Below are 22,943 nucleotides of genomic sequence, written 5' to 3'. Positions count from 1 at the left end.
CATGTATTTACAGGCAGTTAGGTGACCCAACCTTCATACAGTCTCCCTTGGGACCGCCCTCTTTCGGGCATGTCTACAGTGCATCAGGAAGTCAGCCGCCTTCCAGGCTGAGTCTCATACTAGTGCAATAAAAATGGCTGTGGAGACATTGCTTTGATGGAGCTCAGACCATCCAGTCCACCCACCCCCCTCAACTCCTGGCTTTAGAACCCAAGCTACAGCCCAACCAACAGTGCCTACACCGTTATTTGTAGTGAGTCAGCATGGACTCTGGCTGGGAGGCAGCTTCTAGATGCAGTGAAGACATACCCTTAATGTGCGACACGCTAGCTTTAGCTTTTTCCAAGTGCGAACCCCGGTTCCTCTTAGAACCACAGAGTTAAAAGGGACCACAAAGGTCATCTAGTCTAACACCCTGCCAAGGTGCAGGATTTGCTGTGACTAAACCATCCAAGACAGATGGCTCCAGCCTCCTTTTGAAAACCTCCAGTGAATAACCTTCCACCATCTCCCTAGGCGTCTGTTCCATTCTCCTACTGTTCTTCCAGTTAGAAAGTTTTTCCTGAGATTTAATCTAAATGTGCTGTGCTGTACTTTGAACCCACTCCTTCTTGTCCTGCCCTCTGTGACAAGAGAGAAGAACTGTTTTCCATCCTTTGTATGGCAGCCTGTAGCGGGGAAGACGAGCAGGGACCACATCCTGCCCGTTGCGCTACAGAGCCAGGAAAGCCACCTCCACCCCTTTGGAAGCTGAGGGGCGGGACAGGAAGCAGAAGTACAAAAGGAGGGCCCTGCAGCTCAGTTGGGCTTGAGCTTCTGAGGGAGACAGACGCTTATCACCCGCTGCCGGAGCGAGACACCGAGGACCTGCTGGGGCGGCCGCCATAGGACTGGCCAAAGCTCCCAGGGTCGCCAGCCAGTCGAGGTGCCAATGAACTGATGGGGCTGCCACAGACCACCGATCCCGGGGAAATGGAGGCAGTGATACCAAACCCTGGGGATTGTAGGAAGTAGCCCAGGGAAACTAGATGATCGTCTGGCTGAGTGTTGGCCTGACACTAAGTAAGGGTGTTGTGGGCAGATTCCTACTGATCCAGTGGCAGACTACACTGCCACTGTTAGGGCCCGGGGCTGGGACCCAGTGGAGTCAAGTGGGCCAGGGTCCCCCTACCTCCTGCCACCCCACCTTCGGCCAGGAACTCTGTGTTGGTCTACCATCCACCGAGCTAGGACACTAGACTGTTTGGTGCTTTCCCCTGACTGAGCCCTAGACTGTTTGGTGCTTGCCCTGGGCAAAGCCCCTAATTGTTTGCTGCCCCACCCTGCCTGAGGGCCGGGGCTTGGAGACTTTGCAGCTCTGTCTTGATTGCAGACCAGAGTGCTGACTACTGGTGCCCAGCTCTGCCTGAGGACCGGCCACCATAGACTAACTATTGCTCAGCCTGGATCAAGTGGCCTGAGCTTTGAAGACTGCTAATTCCCCCTTAATTGATTGTAGTGCTCAGAGCACGACAGCGAGGAGGCATGGCCTCCCTCAGAGATAGATCAGGAGGGATGGCCACACATGCTTACACAGTCTTTCGAGTATTTGATGACTGCTGTCATATCCCACCCCCCCATTAACTCTTTTTTCCAAACTAAACAAACCCAGTTCCATCAGCCTTTGTCACTGGCTTGTGTTCCATCCCTTTGACCATCTTTGTCACTTGCCTCTGGATTCTTTCCAGTTTCTCTACATCCTGTCTAGTCAGTGGTGACCAAAACTGGACCCAGGACTCCCCCTGTGGCCTAACCAGTGCTGAGTAGAGCAGTACTATCACCACCTGTGATTTGCATGCTATGCTTCTGTTAATGCATTTGCTTCTTTTTTGCAGCAGAATCACACTGTTGACCTCACGTTGAGGTTGTGATCCACCACAACTCCCAGATCCTTCTCAGCGGTGCTGTTGCCATGCCAGTTATCCCCCATTCCGTATTTGTGCATTGGGTTTTTCCTCCCAAAGTGTAGCACCTTACACTTGTCTTTGTTGAATTTCATTGTTGTCTATAGCCCAGTTCGCCAATTTATCGCGATCCCTTTGAAGTTTTGCTCTATCCTCCAAAGTGTTGACAACCCCCCCAGCTTTGTGTCATCTGCAAATGTGATCAGTATGCTCTCTATTCTTACATCCAGGTCATTAATGAAGATATTAAATACAGGGGAGTCGCATCATATGCAGATTCAACTTACACGATTTTAACTATACGCGCTCAGCAAAAAATATAAAAAAAAATAAAAAAAAGAGAACAATAATTTAAATACTGTACCTATAGTGTGGGCGATTCCGCCCGCCATTACACTCAATGGTAATTTTGACTATAGGCGATTTTTGCCTTACGCACTGACTTTAGAACCTAACCTCCACATAGGATGCGACTCCACTGTAACACCGGACCCATAACAGATCCCTGTGAAACCCCATTTGAGAAATGCCTCCAATCTGACATTCAGTTCATAGTTACTCTTTGCTTGCGGTTGTGTAACCAATTATATATCTACTTAATGGGAGTTCCGTTGATCCTGCATTTCTCCAGCTTACTCATGGGACTGTGTCAAAAGCCTTTTTGAAGTCCAGGTCTATTTTATCCACCAAACCAGTTACCCTATCAAAGAAGGATATCAAGCTGGTTTGTCATGCTATTTCTTAGTAAATCCATGCTGGCTGCTATCGATTACCCCTTCATCCTCCAGGTATTTGCAAATTGAATGTTTTATACATTGTTCTAGTAGCTTCCCTGGTATTGAGGTCACGCTGATTAGTCTATAGTTCCCCAGCTCCTCCTTTTTCCCCTTTATAAAGATGGGCACTATCTTAACCCTTCTCCAATCCAGTCCCCCACTTTCCCCAGCTCCAGCCCCCAAAGCTCCCGCAGGGCCAGATCTGAACATGGAGCCCCTAAACATCCCCCAATCCCCAGCTCTGCCCCCCAACCAAATATCCCCCAATCTCCAGCTCTGAGCCCCCCCCATAAATCGACTCGCCCCAAACTCCCAGCTCCAAGGAAACCCCACCATCCCCAGCACCAGCCGCTCCTCCCACCCCACAACTCCGGCTCTGACACCCCCGTTCTCCCCCTTCCTCCCGCAGCTCCCTCATTCCCTCGCTCCCGGGCCCAGCCTGGGCTCCGAGCTCTGCAGCCGAGCTGGGCTCCAGGCCCCTCCTGCAGCTCCCGGCCCAGCCGCTCCCGGGCTCTGTCGCACCGGCCCCGCAGAGGGGGCCAGAGGACAGAAGAGAGGAGGCCCAGGCGACCCTGTTTACCTGGAGAGAAGACAATGGACAGAGACCGGGCTTGGGGCCAGTGATATCAGATGCCCAGCTGGGAAGCAGCGGGGGGCTCTGGGCTGGAGAGGGGGAGCATGCAGAGCCCACCTGGATGCAGGGGAGACTTGGATATACTGTGCTGAGGGAGGCCAGGCCTGAGGGCCTGGAGAGTTTCCTATGCTGTGTTCAAACACTAGATAAACCCTTCGGTTTTATGCTGGCTGAGCGTCACTGCAGTCTGGAGAACAGGGTTGCATTATTCCCTTTGGGAGAGGAGGCCCTGGGGGTCCAGAGGGAGTGAACTCCCTGAGGGGGCCCAGGGCGAGAAACAGGTGTGCTAAGGTTCAGAGAGGTGAGGCTCCAGGAGGTGGAGAGGCTTAACCAGTGATGAGCTTCCAAAATATTAACAACTGGTTCCCTCCCCTGCCCCCCGGGACTCCTGCCCCATCCAATCCCCCATGTTCCTTGACACCCCCCTGGGACCCCTGCCCCATCCACCCCCCTTCGCTGTCCCCTAACTGCCCCCTGCCACCCCATCCAACCCCTCCTCTCATTCCAGATGCCCCCTGGGACCCCTGCCCCATCCAAATACCCCTTCTCACTGTCCCCTGTCTGCCCCTGGAACCCCTACCCCTGACTGCCCCCCACCACCCCATCCAACCCCTGCTCCTTCCTGACTGCCCCCCCGGGACCCTTGCCCCCATTCAATCCCCCTGTTCCCTGTCCTCTGGCCGCCCCGACCCTAATCCACCCCCCCGAACTCCCCTGCCCTCTATCCAACACCCCTCCCTGCCCCCTTACTGCGCTGCCTGGATGTGGGGGCCAGACCGGAGGCTCTGGGCCGGGGCTGCACCACTCAGCTGGGGCCAGGGCCGGGGCCATAGCCGCGCTGCCTGGCCGGAGTTGGGGCCGGGGCCGCACTGTGGGGCCGAGGCCAGGCCAGGCCGGAGCCGGGCGGCGGGAGCTGAGCCGGGCCAGGCCACATGGTGCCTGGAGCCCCCCCCAGCTCACCTGCGGGAAGCAGGGCCAGCTCCAGGCACCAGCTTAACAAGCAGGTGCTTGGGGCAGCCAAGGGAGAGGGGCGGCACGTGCGGCAATTCGGGGGCGACAGGTCCCTCACTCCCTCTAGGAGCGAAGGACCTGCCACTGAACTGCCGCCGCCAATCGCGGCTTTTTTTTTTTTTTTTTTTTCCAATTGCCGCCGCTGATCGCAATTGCAATCGCGGCTTTTTTTTTTTTTTTTTTTTTTGCTTGGGGCGGCAGAAATGCTGGAGCCGGCCCTGGTGGGAAGCCGCTGCTTCCTTCTCAGCCCTCCCAGGCTTCCTGCGCGAACAGGAGAAGGGGAGGGGGAGCATTCAGGGGAGGTGGCAGAGGCGGAGCGAGGTGAGCTGGGGCTGGGGGAAGGGAAGGCTGGAGCTTTTGTTAAATTTAAAAGCCCTTTTAGAACCAGTTCCCTCATGGGAACCGGCTCCAGCTCACCTCTGGGCTTAACCCCGCGAGAGAGTGGACCCCTGAGAAGGGCTGTCTCACTCAAGGGGGTTCCCCCACGGACCGCACGGGGCCGAGAGTGGGCAGGACCTGTGAGTCCGTGACAGTGACCCCTTGCACAAAGCAAGCCTCTGAGTGTGACCCCTCTTATCAATTCAAAACACATTTCTTCTATTTAACCTGATTTTAAATGCTTAATTTATTCTTTCATCTATTCTTTAAAATGAATTTACCTTTTCTCAACACTTTTAAATTAAGCCTAAAACACACTTTAATTGAATTATTGTTTATAAGCAGAAAAGGTTTTTTTTAATAGTTACTGTTTAATACTGGGGGTGCAAAGACATTTGTCAGTATCACTTTTCACAGCAGACTTCGTGCTCCATTGCCACCCTCACTTCTGCGCTGCTGCTGCCTTCAGAGCTGGGTGGGCTTGTGACCCCCACATAACTGGGGACAGTAACCCCCAGTCTGAGAACTCCTGGGCTGCCCCCTCCCCCCTCTGGCTTGATCTCTGTCCCGTTCCCCGGGGGCACGTGCTCTCCTGGAGCTGGATCGGCCCCTCCTGAGGGGAGCCAGAGCCGGGGGTGTCAGTGAGACCAGCAGCGCTGGGCGCCACAGACGCAGGGGAGCAAAGATGAGCTGAGGAGGGGCCGCTTGTGAAGAGTCACTTCCCTGCCCGCCCCCAGCGCCTCCCATCTCCATCCCCTGGGGGCCCGGCTCAGCAGAGCCCGGGGCTGTCCTGGGGGGCGAGTCCCAGCCACCGCAGACAGCCCCGGTGAGCGCTGCAGCCCGGGTGGAGTTTGCAGGGCACAGGAAGGGGCTGGAGCAGCTGGGAGCGGTGGGTGCCGGGAGGAAGGAGGCAGGAGCCGGGAGAACAAAGAACCGAGAGCATCAGACCCCGGGCAGCTCCTGAGAGACCAGACGCTGCTGCCTCCATCGTGACCTGGGAGCTGAGCAGCTGCTGCTCCCCCAGCGGGGTCTGTGCTGGGGAGAGCCCGGCATTAACCCATCCGTGCCCAGCCGGGGTGGGACCTTCTCCGGCTAGAAATCGCCCCGGACTGTGCTGACGGCAACTCCCGAGCTGAGACTCCAGGTGACTGAGACCTTGGGTCTGGGCAGGTACCTGACTCTGCACAGTGCCCCCCCCCCATCTCTGCTCCCCGGGTGTGCGGGGCCCAGACCTGCTGCCATCGCTAAGATCAGAAGGGATCCTTCTATCAGCGAGTCTGACCTGATCCCACTGGTTCTCTGTGGTGTCCAGTAACTTGTGTGGATAAAGCAGGTCTTCCTGACTGGTACCTCTTTCCCCGCACGTGCAGAACGGGGACAGCCACGGGAGACAGAAAGCCCCCAAGAATGGGATGGTGACCACATATCCCATCCAGGCGGGTAGGGTGCTAGGAAAGAGGAGGAAGAGATGGAAGAGGGTGTGAGGAGAAGATAGAAGGTGGGGGCAGATTTCTGGATCTCTGACCCACCCAGGCACACTCACTGCAGCATCCCTGCACAAGGTCACTTTCCTGTGAACAAGGTGAGGAGCAGAGAGAGGAAAAACCACCCCCTGACTCTCCCTGTTCCCCCTGCTGCAGGAGTGTGCTGCCTTGGGAACAGTGTCAGGGGAAATCCCCCCAAAGAGGCTCCTTTGGTTCTGGTCTTTTCCAGTGTTTAATTCACACTCTGTTCCTGGGAGGGTTTGAAAATGTCTTGGTGGGTTTAGCCCTGGTTGCTGGGGGAGGGTGTGTGTGTGTGTGGGGGGGGGGGGGGTTGAAGGACAGGGGCAAGGTCTGTGCTGCATTATGGGGTCTGAGCATGTTCCCAGCATGGCAGAATCTGCAATCTCTGCCTGCAGGGAAAGAGCCTGGCGGAATGAACTAAAGCCAGTTCTGAAACCTCCACAACTGCCCTTCTCGCCCTGCCAGACTGCAGAATGATGCCCACATCTCGCTCCAGCTCATCCCGTCCTCCCAAGGAACAGGGGAGAGGAATGGCTGCAGTGGAGCCAGCTCAGGTAGGGGTTATTGGGGGGTTGCTGGTTGGTTCCTGCTGGAGGGAGAGGGGCAGTAAATACTGAAGAGGTGGCAACTTCTGGGGAGATAGCTCTCGAGGGGGCAGGAAATACTCTGGGTGAGAAAAGGGAGGGGGACAGAGTGTGACAAACCTGCTGGGACTTGTTTAACGTGGGCCTAGATCCTCAGAACAAATGCTTGGGTGTTGGGACAGAAAATTCCTTAATTTGTGAAACAGGAAACAGACAAAGCAACCCTCTGCGCAGGGCTGGGAAAACTGACCAGACTTCCAGTGCTGAACCCTCAACCTCCTAGCCAGAGGCTGGTGTGACATGGAAAGATATAGGAAGGTGTAGGGAAGATGTCCCGGCCCCTCACATCCAGCTGCTGGTAGTGGAGAGGGTGTTGGGATTCCTACCATAGGGCTGTGCCTGGACCCTACTGGGGGCTCCATCTCCTGTATCAGCCTCTGCTTGTAGGTGTGGAATGGATCAGCTGGGAGAGACAAGGGGCTCGCTCTTTCTCCCCTCACCCAGATGCCTTCTGGCTGCTCTCAGCAATATGGGGATAGGACTCTGCTGACTATCTCTGTCTCAGATTATCCATTTGATTGGCTCATTTCCCCCATGAATAGTGGGGCTGTGACTGGGGCAGCAGGTTCTAAGTGGGGGGCTCTTGCTCTTTCAGGGGCTGGTGACCTTCGAGGAGGTGGCTGTGTATTTCACCAAGGGGGAATGGGCTCTGCTGGACCCTGCTCAGAGAGCCCTCTACAGAGATGTCATGCAGGAGAACTATGAGAATGTGACCTTGCTGGGTAAGGATTCCCGTCCCCTCAGTTCTTAGAAGAGGAAATGCAGAGTTAAGGTTCACGCCACCCCACAATGCCACCTCTGCTCTGCCCTGTTTCAGCATCATCCTGACATGCGAATGATACACACACTAGCCCTCTCCCCTCCCCTGTTACAGAACACTCTGAGAACAGAGCAGTACAGCAGAAAGTCTAACAACTTCTCTTTCCTAAGATAATATTCAGGCTCATCTCTGTCATAGCAAACAGAAGCTTCCTCCCCCTGGCCTGCACTCCGATACTGAACCTCCTGCACACAGACCATCTGAGACTTGCAAAGTGTTACCACCCCTTTGCCCTCAACCTGAGTTTTCCTTTTGAGTCACTGCCTTCACTTACCCCTCACTAAGCCTCACAGATCACTAGAACATACGCCACCAGAGTGCTGACAATCCCCATGGCAAGAACACACCCTTGGGCACCTTTGCTGACAAAGCCTACAACACTCAGCACAGAAATGAGGCAGAATTGTCCCCCCAAGTTTCACATGCACCTCTCTTCAGAGCACAAGCACAGCTCTGCCCAGCTGCTCCAACCAATCCCTCCCTCATCCAGTTACAGCTACAGCTGACACAGTGCACACAGCTGGAGGGCATGCGGATACATGCTGGGATTCCCACCTGTGAACACAACACAAACACTGGCACATTCTCTTAGTCTTTCCTTGTATCGATTATAGGGTCATAGATTTTAAGTCCAGATGTGACTATTAGGTCATCTACTCTGATGTCCTTTATAACACAGACCATAGAATTCATCCCGTTATTGCTGCATTGAGCTGAATACCTGAGTTCCTGTGGCAGTTTGTTAACCTTTGCACTGCCCACACAGAACCAATATCAGTGGTTCTTGCCAGCTGCAGGGTTAAGGGTTGGGGGCAAAGTTAAGGTTGCATTGGAGGGGTGGCGTTTACATTAACTTCTCATTTCCTGGTTTGCAGAGGTTTACGTTTAGTCACTGTCTATACGGTGCAAGGCAGGAGGCAGCACTGGGCAACCTTAACTCTGCATTAATGTGGCTTATGAGCATTTAGTTTCCTGTTTTTTAAAAAATGGATGTTTTTGCCACTATAGCTGTGTCTATAATTGAGCTTTTGCCCGCAGAGCTATGTTGGATGGTGTGCGTGTGTGCGCATGTGCGTGTGCACTTTTTCACAGCATTAAACAACAGAGCTGGACTGGCAAAGCTTTTAAGAGCTACCTAAGACCTACCTAACTAGTTCCTCGACAGACACCTGACGTGCCACCTTTAGGTGAACTAATATGCATGTACCTGGTCTGTGGGATCCCAGTAAAACATTAGGCTCCCTGTGCCCTCTGCCAGGTGTCATCAAGAGGTCCATGATGAGTCACATCCTCCTCCTTCTCCAATCGCTGCATTAGAGTGTCCTTAGAATGATCCGGCTCACCCCCATTCCAACTTTCTGTTTGGGTTCCACAGAGCTCTATCCTTGGTCCCCTTCTTTTCTTCCTCTGCACCTTATTTCTGGGTAATCTCATCTGCACACACACATTCAACTACCATCTCTGTGCTCCTAACTCACAGTCTACCTCTCTGTTCCTGATCTGTCTCCTTCTGTCCCAACTGAAATCTCAGCCTTTCTCTCTCTCTCATCTCCTCATTGATGTCTAGCCATCAGCTAAAGAGCAATAGCTGTAGCAAAGCTCTTAATATTTTCCCCAAACCCTCCCCCCACCTTCTTTCTCTACCACCGCAAACAGCACCATTGTCCTGCCTGTCACTCAGGCCCATAACTGTGCAATACCTTTGTCACGGAGCTCCCTCTGGGGCCTCCTATCCAGGCTGTGCCTACACCCTGCATTTTCTTTTTCCGTAACTTCCCTAACATCTGGCCTTTCCTATCCATCCATGCAGCTAGAGCTCTTTTCATCCTTTCCTGTGTCAGTTACCCAATGTCCTTTTCTCTGACCTCACCTTACGTATCTCCATTCAGAAGGAAAAAGCCAGCTCCTGGTCCTCAAACATGACCTAGGAGGGAAGTTTGAAAGAACTGGGCATGTTCAGTCTTGAGAAAAGAGTGAGGGGGGACCTGAGAACACTCTTCAAATATGTCAAGGGTTGTTATAAGAGGATGGTGATTAACTGTTCATCATGTCCACTGAAGGTAGGAGGAGAAGTAATTGGCTTCATCTGCTGCAAGGGAGGTTGAGGGTGGGTAATACAAAAAACTTTCCAGCTATGTGGATAGAGAAGTACTGGAATAGATTACAAAGAGAGGTTGTGGAATCCTTGTCCCAAGAGGGTTTTAAGAACAGGTCAGACAAACTTATGGCATACTTATACTTGATCCTGCCACCGGGCTACGGGAATGGAGTAGATGACCTCTTAGGCCTGGTCCACACTACCCCCCCACTTCGGACTAAGGTACGCAAATTTAGCTACATTAATAACATAGCTGAATTCGAAGTACCTTAGTCCGAACTTACCGCGGGTCCAGACGCTGCAGGCAGGCTCCCCCGTCGATGCCGCGTACTCCTCTCGCTGAGCTGGAGTACCGGCGTCGACGGCGAGCACTTCCGGGATCGATCCGGGATCGATTTATCGCGTCTAGACAAGACGCGATAAATCGATCCCAGAACATCGATTGCCTGCCGTCGGACCCGGAGGTAAGTGTAGACGTACCCTTAAGGTCCTTTCCAGCCCTATATTTGAAGATTTTACGATTCATTGCCTTAGCCCTTCCCTTTGATCATGTCTCCCGGTGGAGAATACAGACCATTTTTGTGGATCAGCTGCGGGTATAAATTTTGTACCTAGAGCCCTGCAGATATTCATGGACCATTTTTGTGGATCGCAGATCGGATGCAGATACAAATTTTGTATCCATGCAGGGCTCTACCTCTCTTACTTCTGTCTATACCTACAACTTAAATCTATTTAATGCACATTGATTACATTTGAAATAACATATGGGATGACCATAAGAATGATCAATGAATGATAAAAGGAACTAATTGGCTCCATGAACCATGGAGACTCTTCCTTTTCCATCCCCTCCTGCAAGAGCTGCAGTCTCTTCCCTGCATGCTCTTTGGATCTTCAAATCTGTCCCTCCTGAAGTCACATGGCCTGATTCTTATTTTTCACATTCTCCTTTGGCAGAAGAATTTGTCTGTGGTTCCTGAACTACACCATCTAATTTGCCAGCTTTCTCCACACACAGTGTTTTTTATATTCCCTCCCTTTACACCTGACTCACTAGAGTCCCTAATGCCGCAGTATGTGCTTTCCTGACATCTAATGCTGCTCAGATCCTGCATTCAGTGATAGCCCTGCCCTTCCTGTTCCTTACTCCACTGAACCCCACCAGCCCATGCTTACTGTTCCCAGCTTCCCCAGGACTCTCTCATTGTCTCTGGATCTCCCTGTCAGCAAGAAGCAGTGCCAGGGAGACTTGCCCTCTGTCTGGAGTCTTCACTTTCTGGGACATGCAGTTCCATTCTCTGTGTTTTAGGAGCCTCTTTGATAATGAGTGTCTGGCTGTGTGTGTTCCCAGCAAAGATGGGGATAGTTAAATCCCTCATAAGCAGAGTGTTCTGGACCTTTGAGCACCTGGGGAGCTGGCCCTACAATTTTATTGGTTTAAAATGGACTGGGGTTAAATGAATAGAATTTTTTTTTATGACAAATGGCCTATGAATTCACCTGATCTCCCTTGTTTTATTTTCCTTGAGCCGGGTTTCCAGTTTCCAAACCCTATGTGATCTCCCAGCTGGAAGGAGGGGAAGAGCCGTGGGTCCTGGATCTCCAGGGTTCAGAGGAAAGCGAGATCCTGAGAAGTCCCTGCACAGGTGAGGAAACATTAAACCAACCCAGATACTGTAAGTGACTGAGAGAAACAGCTGGGATTCCCCACAAAGACTTTGTGAGCTCAGGATAGTCCCCAGCAGATCTCACTCCTGGCTTCCTACAGATTATGATTGACAGCTTGGCTGGAGCTCCCTCCCTTCCTACTGAGTGTTTGGATGGGATGTGGACAGGGCCGGCTTTGGGAAAATGGCACCCTGGGCAAACTTGTATTTTGGTGCCCCTGTCCTCCATGGGCATGGCACCCCCCCATTCCCTCTGTCCCCCATGGGCTCCCCAGGCTCCCCACCCTCCCTTCGCCCCTGCACTGTGCCCCCTTGTTTCCAAATTCCTGCTCCCCCTCCTGCACCCCTTCACTCCTAACTTCTGCCCCCTCCTGCCCCTCCCCTTCTGCCCCTCCCAACACCTGCCCCCTCCTGTGCCCCTAAGCCCTGCACTGTGCCCCCTTCACTCGTACCCTCTGCACCTCCCTCCTGCACCCTGAACCCCTGCATGGTGTATACCCCCTGAACCGCAACCCCTGCCCCCCGCACCTCAACTCCTGCCCCTTTCTGAGCCCCTAACCCTTGCATCCTCCTGCACCCAAGTGGGAAACCTGACCTGGATGCACAAAACAGCTGGCATTGCTGCTCGCTCCCCCACTGGACTGCTGCTCCTCCGCCCAGCACAGCCCTGGGGGGCTGGGAGAGGGGAGCAAGGAGCAACATTAGGGCTTCCTTGCATCCAGGTCACTTTCCCTGTGGGCTACATAAGGGGAGGGCAGGAGAGCAGCAGCTCCTGATGCCTCAGCACAGCCCAGGTGGGGAAGTATGTGGATGCAGGGAGCCCTGGTGTGTGTGTTGGGGGGACTGTGTGTGGGGGTGTGTTGAGGGGACTGTGTGAAGGAGTGTGTGTGTGTGTGTGTGTGTTGAAGGGAGGATGTGAAGGACTGTGTGTGTGTGTGTTGGGGGGGACTGTGTGAAGGAGTGTGTGTGTGTGCCTGAGTGAGTGAGTGCGCTGTCTCTTTAAGAAAGCACTGAGGGTCAGGAGCCTGAACTAGGCTTGTTCAGACACAAGCAGCTGCCAGCAGCTCTGGCCCCAGAGAGGCAGCAGCACACACACATTCCCCCTGTCCCGTCACCCCAGTGTAGTGGAAATCGGGTACATGGGTGGGGGGCAAGGGGACACCCCACCATCAATCAGCACCTCCCCCCGCAGAGCAGTCAGGAGTGGCCAGGGGCAACTCCAGGGATGAATGGAGGGTGGTGGGGACAGGAACAGCAGCAGCTGCACATGTGGAACAGTGCAGAGGAGGGGCCTCTCTGCTCCGGAGCAGTCACCTGGCTCCGACATGTGGTCGTCCAACAGCCCCCTGCAGCTCGGGTCTCTCCCCCACCCCCACACTGCTGCTCGCCTGCCTCCCATGCCACCTTCATCAGCTCAGTGAGCCTCTTGGCAGCAGGTCAGGTTGGAATCCAAACCCTGTGACTGGCACCCCCTTGGGTGGGGCACCCGTACGGCCCACCCTAAAGGCCATTCCTGGATGTGGAGCAGAATTGATCCCCTCCGCTTTCCCCTACGGGGAAGAGTTTGGGGGAATTCAGTCCCTGATGTTTATTTTCTGTCTCCCCAGTACTTACTTGGGTTTGCTCTCTGCCTTTCCATCCCTAATTCTGAGATTTCTCTTCCATTCTAGCAGGTGATGGGGTGGTGAGGGAGAACGAGGAGCAGAATCCTCACCAGGAAGCTGCTGAGCTAGTAGAACCGCATGGGGCATTACTGCGAAGATCCAAAGGGAATGTGTCCAGGCACCATGAGCCGGGAAAAGCTGGTGAAAGTTACCACAGACCAGAGAGAGAGCAGGGAAACCACTCAGAGGAGAGAGTGGATGAACCCATGAATTGTCAGGAAACTCAAAAGGACCTCAAGGAAAGTACATCCCAGGAGAAAATCCTCAGGGAAAAGAGAGAGAATACATGCAGTGAATGTGGAAAAAACTTCAATTACCGCTCAGCCCTTATTCGACATGAGATAATCCATACGAAAGAGAGACCGTATGAATGCTGTGAGTGTGACAAAAGCTTCAATCATACCTCAGCCCTTATTAGACATCAGCGAATACACAGAGGAGAGAAACCCTATGAATGCTGTGAGTGCGGGAAAAGCTTCACTCAGAGCTCAGACCTTTCTACCCATCAGAGAATCCATACGGGGGAGAGACCCTATGAATGCGGTGAGTGCAGGAAAAGCTTCAATTACCGCTCAGCCCTTCTTTCTCATCAGAGAATCCACACAGGAGAGCGACCCTACGAATGCTGCGAGTGCGGGAAAAGCTTCACTCAGAGATCAGCCCTTATCTCTCATCAGAGAATCCACACGGGAGAGCGACCCTATGAATGCTGCGAGTGTGGGAAAAGCTTCACTCGAAGCTCAAACCTTACTACGCATCAGAGGATCCACACAGGAGAGAGACCCTATGAATGCAGTGAGTGCGGGAAAAGTTTCACTGACATCTCCTCCCTTATCTCTCATCAGAGAGTCCACACAGGAGAGAAACCCTTTGAATGCTCTGAGTGTGGGAAAAGCTTCTCTCAGAGCTCAACCCTTATTACACATCACAGAATCCACACAGGACAGAGACCCTATGAATGCTGTGAGTGTGGGAAAAGCTTCACTCAGAGCTCAGGCCTTATCTATCATCAGAGAATCCATAGAGGAGTTAAACTTCATAAAAACCTTCTCTAGAACTGTCAGAAGATTTTTTTTTTCTTTAATTCTTTTGACAGTTCCCAGGTAGTGACTGTTACGGCTGTTTGCATCTTTTGCACACTGTAGTCCCTCAGCTCCCACACAGGAGTTGCCCACTTTTGAAGCCTGCCCGTCTTTGGGGTTATCCTGTGGTCCTTTCTATCAACTCCATTGTCCTGCGAGTCATGGGAGTGGGTGGCCTTTCTACCAGGAATGTCCATCACCCCTGATGGGGGAAATAGGGGGTGTCTTCAACCAGCTACATTGAGGTAAAATCTACCTGGGCCTCATCACCGTGGTTTCCATGGAGTTAGCTAGCTAGCTTAGCTAGCTAGCTCTGGAGTTTGCTTTCCTGATGTAAAAAGACAGCTATTCTTGCAGTAAAGACATGGGCCATGGATAGTGGGTGGGGTTATCTAGCACATTTCCTCCTGATCTGAGCTAACCACCATCACATTTCCTCATCTAAACAGACCTGGAGATTCACATTTATACTCTTCCTCCAGTGCAAAGTTATTGTTCAAGTCGTCAAGTTCCTCTCTGAGGACAAATTGTCTCATTCCCAGTTCTCACATTACCCTGGATTGTGCGGAACAGCAGTTATTTTGTTGATTATTTTTCTCATTTAAAATATATTTAAATGTAATGAACAGCTGGAGCAATGTCAGGGAAATAAGTGTCATTTCAGGCTCTGTGACACTGCAAGGAGGTGAGGTGACTCAGAGATTCCCTCCTTCCCCATCACCCCAGAACTGTTACCTTGTGTCTGAGCCATGCAGAGTTCACCCCTTCATATTCCTTCACTTCCCAAAGTGTCCGGTGAGGTCGTGTTCTTGGCTGTCCTTGCTTGGGAATGGTGCGTGGATGTCTTTGCAGATACTTTAAGGCTCCTGTCCGTATGTTCTGGGGACAATTGCTCACCTTCAGTGGAATGTTCCTGAAATTGGCCTCCATCACCCTGTGGTACATTGATCTCCATGCGGACAGGGCCAAAGGGAGGGCTTGCTGCTGTGGCCACTTCGGCTGTGAGGGAGGCCACTGCTGTGGCTTAAACCATCCTGTGAGCACCTTCCACCTAGCCACCCTATGAAAAGCCCTGGCTGGGATGATTTAGTTGGGGTTTGGTCCTGCTTTGAGCAGGGGATTGGACTAGATGACCTCCTGAGGTCCCTTCCAACCCTGATATTCTATGATTCTATGGATGAACACTAGAGAGGGAGCAGGGGGCCTGCCTAATCTCCTACCCCTTCCGCCACCATTGGCCAACCCAAACCCATTGCTGTACCCAATGGGCTCAAAAAAAAAATACGGCCAGATCTGAAGAGTTGGTTGCATTCTCTGTGGTTTCCTTGCCATTCCCCTCTGGCCTGCCCTGCCCTCCAGCTCAGCCACCCAGTGAAAATTGAAAAACAAGAAAGTGGAGCTGTTAAAATGGTTCAAAGCCCACCATGCCCAACCCACCCTCTGTCACTGGCAGGCAGGACCGGCTCCAGGGTTTTTGCCACCCCAAGCAGCGGGGGGAAAAAAAAAAAGACGCGATCGCAATTGCGATCGGAAGGACTCCGGCAGCAGCTCCACCGTGCCACTTTCTTCTTCGGCGGGAGGGACCCACCGCCAAATTGCCGCCGAACAGCCTGACGTGCCGCCCCTTCCCCTTGGCCGCCCCAAGCACCTGCTTGCTGGGCTGGTGCTTGGAGCCAGCCCTGCCGGCAGGGAAGCCACACTTCTCCTGACTAGGGATGTCCTATTGCCCCACAAGAAGTGGAAGGCCATCGTGTTCAGCTCGTGGAGCTGGGGGAAATACATGGCTGAGGAAATTTCCTGTGGCCAAAAGATAGGTCTTCAGCATGACAATCTTCTGGGCTAATGAAAAGGTCCAGTTATGCCACCAGCCGACCCTTTCCTCACAGGCCAGCAGCTGCCTCTCCGAGTTCGCGTTCCCGACCCCAAACAGTATCCTCAAGATGTTCACCACCCCGGGGGTGCTCCTGTCTTGGCTGCTTACGAATTGCAAACCCCTGATGGGTAAGGGAAAACCCCCACCAGGGTCCGATCCCACTCACAGGGTCCTGCTCTTTTCTAGGTTCACCATGGCTCCGGCTGCAGCCGAGTACCCCTCCAATAGTGTCACCAAAGTGCGGCAATTGCCCAGGGAGCTCACTGTCACAGTCATGTCATATGCATGGGCAACCGCCTTCAATGCGACAGCTCCCCCGCTCAGTCCTCCCAGACTCTGGTCAGGGCAAACCATGCCCAACATTGCTCTGCTTCTGTGGAGTGCTCTGAGAAAAGGGTCCAAAGAGAGCATGTACTGAAGGGGCTCAAGGGACAGCTCTGTTATATGCCTGCGTGCATAGGGATTTTGTTCCCTAGCCAGCCGTTCCCCAATGGGCAGACTGAGGCCTGTTTGTACAGCACCTGCAGCCATCTGATAAAGTTCCCCCGGAACGCCACAGTGTTTAAGCACTCACCAGAAATAGTTCAGGTTGACTCAGTCAAGGGCCTTGGATTGATCCAGAGCCAACAAGTGACCTTCCCACTACTCCTGGCGTGCACACTCACAGACCTCTCTCATGCTGCATAAGGAATCTGTGACTGTCTGATCTCACACCACATTGAATGGGCTACAATGCACCAATCAGTCTGCTACCGCTCCCAGCCTCCTCTCGAGTGCTCGGGCCAAGATCTTGTCGTCGGTATTAAACAGAGCAGTGGGCCTCCAATTTCGGATGTCAGTCATGTCTCCCATCTTGGCCTGTAATACCAGGTTAGCATCGTATTGTGATAGACTCGGTGCCTAGTGGTGCAGAGAGCTGTTGAAGACATTCATCAACACTGGTGTCAGAGGCTCCAGCAGTTCCCAGTAGAGCTCTGGGCTCCAGCAAACTCCCCCGGTTGTCTCCTGACAGCAGCTGTGAGCAGTCCCTGGCTAAGGAGAGAAACTTCTCCTGTGCCTGCTGAGCAATGTCCCGGCCCTGGAACAGCTCCCCATTATAGGCCTCCATGATGGCCAGCATTCAACTGTGGTCCTACACTACTGGATCCGCGGGTCCCGCCCTGCATCCCTGCATCCTCCTGCTTTGTCTCTGTTCTCTGCAGGCTGCAAAAATGTCTGGGGAGACTGCCCCTTCCTTCACTCGGTGGTCACACTCAAATCGGGCCCACTGCAGCCTCATCTCCCGGAACCTGGCCAGATGTCACTTGATATGGTTGTACAGTCACACGTTGACTGCCTCCCCTCTGGATGGTCTTGTAGAAATCCCACAGGTGATGCTGCAGGACTGGGCACCGTTGGTATTCTTTAATGTTGCAGTGTTTGCCCGGCTGCCGGAACAAAGCTACCAACTCCTCCTTCACCGACGCACACCAATACCCCTGGTTGACATAGAACCCTCTGATGCTTTCCTGTTCTGCCAACACCACCAGGCTTGGCCCCCTGCCCCTTTATCTTGCAAGCTCTGGATGTTCAGCTTCCAATATCCTCTGCCATGGGCCAGGGAATTGCCCACATTGAGACACATGGTGAATGCTGCGTGATTGGAACAGTCCATTGGCACTACCCTGCACTGGGCTGTCGACGTGCTCTTTCACAAAAAAAGTCCACTCAATGCGACTCCTGGCTTGTCCCTGCGGAAAGGTGTACCCCATCTGCAGCTGGTGTGAGCTTGGATCAGAGGAATAGGAGGCTATCGCCCACCTTCTGCTGGTTCCACTACAGAGAAACACATCCTCTAAACCGACCTTGCTACAGACCTGCGCCAGGTAGTGCTCATCGTAAAAGAGTTTCCTCTGATAGTCAGGAAAACAGGACCCGCAGTCCTCAGGCTGGCTGATACTATTAAAGTCCCCCCTCCCCCCTAACCCCGTGAGGTCCAGAGGAAGGGAGCCAGTTCCTTCCATAGATCTTTCCTTTCACACCTTAACTGGGGACCATACACACTAATATAGCAATAACCCGTGTACAAAGTCCACCAGTAATGCTCTCCCTGGAAAGAGCTGAAAGAGTGGCCGCTCTCACAGCAGTGTCAGCCACAGCAGTGAGGCCCTCCTTTGGCTCAGTCCATAGGGAGGACAAAGTACCACAGGGTGAGACAGGCCAATTTCAGGGAGGTTCCTCTGAAGGTGAGCAACTGTCCCCAGATCTTACTGACAAGTATTTGCTAATGGCACAGGTTCCCCTTAAGTACGGAGATGTGGGGGTTGGGCACGGTGGGCTTTGAAGCCCTTTACGGCTCTACTATTGTGTTTTTCAATTTTCAGCAGGTGGCTGAACTGGAGGGCAAGGCAGGCCTGAGGGGAATGGTGAGGCAACCACAAAGAATGCAACCGACTCTTCAGATCACTGGACACACTGCGCCTAATCAATGCCATAGCATTGTATCCCCTTTGGCAGAGCTGCTGTGAGGAGCATCTTCAGCAATGAGGGCAGGTCCCCGTAGCAGTGGCCTAACCAGGTTTCTGTGGCCGTTAAATGGCTGGCCATGGCGGAAAAACACTGTGAGTCAGCAGCAGAGTGGAGGCGGGTGTGAAAGGGGCTCTGGGACCTGTATGGGCCTTGATTTCATCCTGCTGGTCTCTGACTGAGGGCAGGGAAAGGGTTTTACTGCAGCAAGTGGGAGCAGTTGTGTTTTCTGTTCAGGCACTGGTATCAGTTGCTCCAGCTTTCTCATAAGCACACAGGGACATTAGCAGGTGCTCTCCATGCAGGATTGGCCCAGATACCATAATGTGATGGGGATTGCATTTTCCTTTTATATATATATATATATATATATATATATATATATATATATATATATATATATATATATATATCCAATGGCATTTCTGTCTGTGATTTCATTTTGCTTTGTATAACCGTGTTTTCTCCTGGATCCGATCGATATTTAACTAAAAAAAGAAGAAAGTCTCAGGGCACCAGATGGAGGAGCAGACTGGGGCTAGGGCTGCTAAGAGAGCAAGAGTAGCAAGTTTTCTGTATTGTTTCCTGCCCTCTTTTTCTTAACTAGTTTCTCTTCTGCACCGAACTTGCTTCTTTCTTATATGAGCCTGGCTAGCTCAGTTGGTAGAGCATCAGACTTTTAATCTGAGAGTCCAGGGTTCAAGTCCCTGGTCAGGTAGAGAAGGATCCTAAGGATGTCAAGAGGCAACTCTTCAGTACCTTCCTTGATGTTACTTTTTCTTTTAAGGACTTGGGCTTTGCTAGGAAAGGCCATTTAGTGCCTGGGACTGAAGGGGCAACTTCCTCACACACCCACTGGCCTCACAGTCTGGAGGAAGAAAGGCCTCTGGGCCTACAGCAAACCACTGCATGCTGACTTGTTGAGCAAATGCAGGGCTGGCCAGAGAGGCCTTGAGCGAGGGAGGCAAAAAATTGTCCGCCCAGGCTCTTCTAAGTTGGAAGTCAGCAGAACACACCCTGTTCCCTGCCTGTCCCATGGTGTATGGGCCAGCCCTCAGGACTTTGAATCCTCTAATTAGAGTTCACGCCTCAGTGGGACCTTGGGGCAGCTCTTTTGCCACCTAACACTACAGGGTGTTCCAAGCCTTCCTCTTGCTTTTTCAAATGACATGGGAGCCTGTCTTTTGCCCACTAGCTGTTGTGACTTGAGTGCAAGAGGGGATGTTTGATCCAGAAGGCTGGCCGTGCTTGGAGTCCTGAACGTAGGGATGTGAGCTCCATTTCCTCTGAGTCCTGAAGCTGGGCTGCAGCCTGGCCTAGGAGCAGCCCTATTGGTTGACCTACTCACCCAAAGTCACTTGGGCGGTGTTGGTGTTCCCCTGGGATGCTGAAGGGCGGGCCTAAGGGAGGGAGGGAGGGTTAATACTCCTCCCTGATGTTAGCTGAAAAAAGAGCAGGTTGACCCAGAGGCAGATTGAGTAGATGGGATCCTTTATTGCAATATTTGTTCCCCTCAACCCAATTGTCAAATAAGCCCTGAAGTAGTTACTGCACACTCTTTTTGTCTAAGTTAGTATGTACATGCCTACATCCGTTACAACACCCCCAAAACCCTTATTAAGTAATAAAACACCCATTCTGTTAGTAGACCCACCCCTATCTATTGTTGACAGCATTACACGTATCATACAAGCATTTTCCCTTGAAAATACATTTCTTTGCAACAATCTGTTGCCACAAATCTCCCTGGTCAGCAATTCTCAGGGGAGGGAGGAAGGGGCCATAAGCCAGAGCTTGTTTATATAGCTGGGAAAGGAAGAGAGGGGGAGATAACATTTATTTTACCTTGTTTCACACAAAGGGCATTATGCGAGAGCTACATTTCTTATGCAGATGCATTTTTATTAATTCTTACAAGCAACACGGAAGAGAAAAATATGGCAACTTATTTATTAAACAAAGAACTAAAACCTACCTATCCCTTTGTCCTCTAATGCGATGTCAATACATTAGCAGCTTCCCACGTCTGTTAGTTAATCCTAATATATCCTAACACTCCCCCACTCTCTTCAAAAAAGGCCCCAGGTGCCCCTCCTTCTCACACACTGAACGGTGGGGCATTCAGGCTGGAGGCCCTGGCTCCAGCTAGTCTGATACCTTGGTCCACTGATCATGCTATGAGGAGAGAGAGAAGGCAGCTCATAACGGGGTAAGCCACTTAATTTAGAAATATGGCTTTTGGGGAGAGACTAAGGCAGTACATAATTTCAAACACCCCATGAATATGATCAATATTACAATTAATAGGAATAACAGTCCTACAACATGAGTAAGATGACCAAGAAGTGAATGAGTGTTCGTTAGGCCTGTTTGAAGGGCACAGGCAACATTAGTCCAGGCACAATCAGCAGGCAGTTTAGTAGCCAGTTGGAAGGCATTCATTCTTCAAAGGCCCTTGGCTTCCAAAATCAGTGTTCAGCGATGCTCCACCTGGAGCTCCCAGAGTAGCTGTATCACATGGTCCCAGTTCATTTAGGTGGGTTCCATAGTCCAGTTAGTAGGCATCGTTGGGTGTCCAGTTACATTAAGCTGATGCATAGCTGATATATGAATCTGGTAAGTGGAGTTTCCCAGCTGCAAGGATAAGTTTCCTGGTCCAAATTCCATCCGCTCCACACACCTTTCACCCTCCAAAACCTGGCCATTAAGCACGGGTGATTCCTCCGAACAAATTTTATTTCCCTGTTCCACCCAATGCTGAGGGGGTACAGGTTCTAAACACTGCAGGGGCGGCGGTTCCTGGGGCCATCCCTTCCAGGTATTTCCCTGTCCCACCCACGCAAGACCCGTGTATGGGTAGTATACCTTGGATCCCATTAGAAACAGTGTGTCATTATTTGTTATTACTGCTTACCATACGGGTTCTTGGGACCATTTCCATTTGCACCCACCCCTGAACCCTGGCTGTAAAAGGGTGGCTGAGGTCCATTTTCCTTCAGCCTCTAACAGTAAGGGTACACCGGCTCAGTGTACAGTCCTCCAAAATTGTCTCCCAGGTGGTTCTAAAGGGCCAATACACCTTTAATTGATTTGCTACATTGGTCCCCTTCAACTCAGATGGCCATAAACCCTGGCGGGCATTTTGCAAGAGATTTACAAGATGATTGGTGAGGGCTTGTTGAACCTGGCTACATGCTTCTCCCCACAAAATTGTCTTTACCCTGTTCACCAATTTACTTATAAGGGATTCTGTAATATTCTTGAGGGTTAGAATAACATTTCCCAACAAATGGTCAGTTGAGCTAAGCACAAATCCCTGTAATAATTCCCCCCCTCCCCCATCCAGTAGGCCCAGGGCATGTTCCAAGCATTGAATTTGAGCTGCTGAGTCAGCTTCTTGCAACAAGTTTCAACCTTCCCAGAGGTAGTTTGTGAGGGCTCGCCATTTTCAGATGTTCTTGTTTAATTCCCATCCATCCAATTTAAATGAGTGTGAAATTACTCATAGCAACATTCTTTCACTTACTTTGGTAAACTGAGAACAGTTAGCAAATGTTGTATTGAGATACCAGTCAGTGGGGAACAGAGTGATAGTCATTTGTAAACCAGTTGCATTAAGAACCACAAGTCTCTGGATGGAGGTAGACCGCCATGGGGATGGGTGTGTCACAGACCATTTGGAGGGAGGTGGCGGAGTAAGGAGTGGAAGAAGTTTAATTAGGGTATATTTTCCCTTGGTCCCAAAATGGGCAGCACGACATATCCAGTTAAAAAGGCCTGAAGAATTTACAATATCCACCAAATTAACGGTAATAACAAGACAAACAACACAAACACAGAAAACAATTTTTTGTTGCGACAGTAGACCCATGGTGTTCTGGGTTGTTCTTCCACTGGCTTGCCCATAAAGTGTCAGAAAACAAAATAAACATTTCCCAGACTCTTGGTGGGGACAGATTATTGCTTTAAAATGCCCCACCCCTCCCCACCCCCCTCTTTTTTTTTTTTTTACAATTTTTTTGCTGACTGCAGGAAAACAGAATCACCTTTATTTTCTGTTGTTGTTTTATACAAAGGATACTTGCTGCATACCTAGTCAGAGTAGGCATGTCTATGCAAACATAGTCTGTTTCTGAAGTCTTTCCCCCATCACTAGATGTGAGGGGGGAGCTCATTCAGACCCCGCTTACGCTTAGTATTTAAAATCTCCTTCTTGTCCCTACCTCTCCTGGCCTTAGATTTCTCCTCCTGTTCCTTCTTTGATAGTTCAGGTAAGGTGACTGAGTGGTTAAGGTGATGTATAACTAATCCATTGTGCTTTTTACATATGGGTTTGAATC

At 51.7% G+C, this 22,943-nt stretch overlaps 1 protein-coding gene, 1 non-coding gene and 1 pseudogene across 2 annotated transcripts in view; 2 read left to right on the top strand and 1 right to left on the bottom strand.

The window, feature by feature from the left end:
• LOC135889520 (zinc finger protein 184-like) overlaps positions 1 to 22,943 on the bottom strand; it is a 129,835-nt pseudogene that overhangs the window by 2,879 nt on the left and 104,013 nt on the right.
• Positions 7,580 to 22,943, top strand: part of LOC135889456 (zinc finger protein 501-like) — a 106,151-nt gene continuing 90,787 nt past the window's right edge. Inside the window, exons 1-2 of the mRNA XM_065417326.1 lie at positions 7,580 to 7,613; positions 13,150 to 14,139. Of these exons, the coding sequence (XP_065273398.1) occupies positions 7,580 to 7,613; positions 13,150 to 14,139 (1,024 nt within the window). The remainder of the gene's footprint in view (positions 7,614 to 13,149; positions 14,140 to 22,943) is intronic.
• On the top strand, positions 19,249 to 19,321 carry TRNAK-UUU (transfer RNA lysine (anticodon UUU)). Its single transcript has one exon. It is a non-coding gene; the product is annotated as a tRNA-Lys (tRNA).

Source organism: Emys orbicularis, chromosome 15 (assembly GCF_028017835.1).
Source record: "Emys orbicularis isolate rEmyOrb1 chromosome 15, rEmyOrb1.hap1, whole genome shotgun sequence".
Classification (NCBI taxonomy): Eukaryota; Metazoa; Chordata; order Testudines; family Emydidae; genus Emys; species Emys orbicularis.
This window is presented reverse-complemented; position numbering and strand designations above follow the sequence as displayed.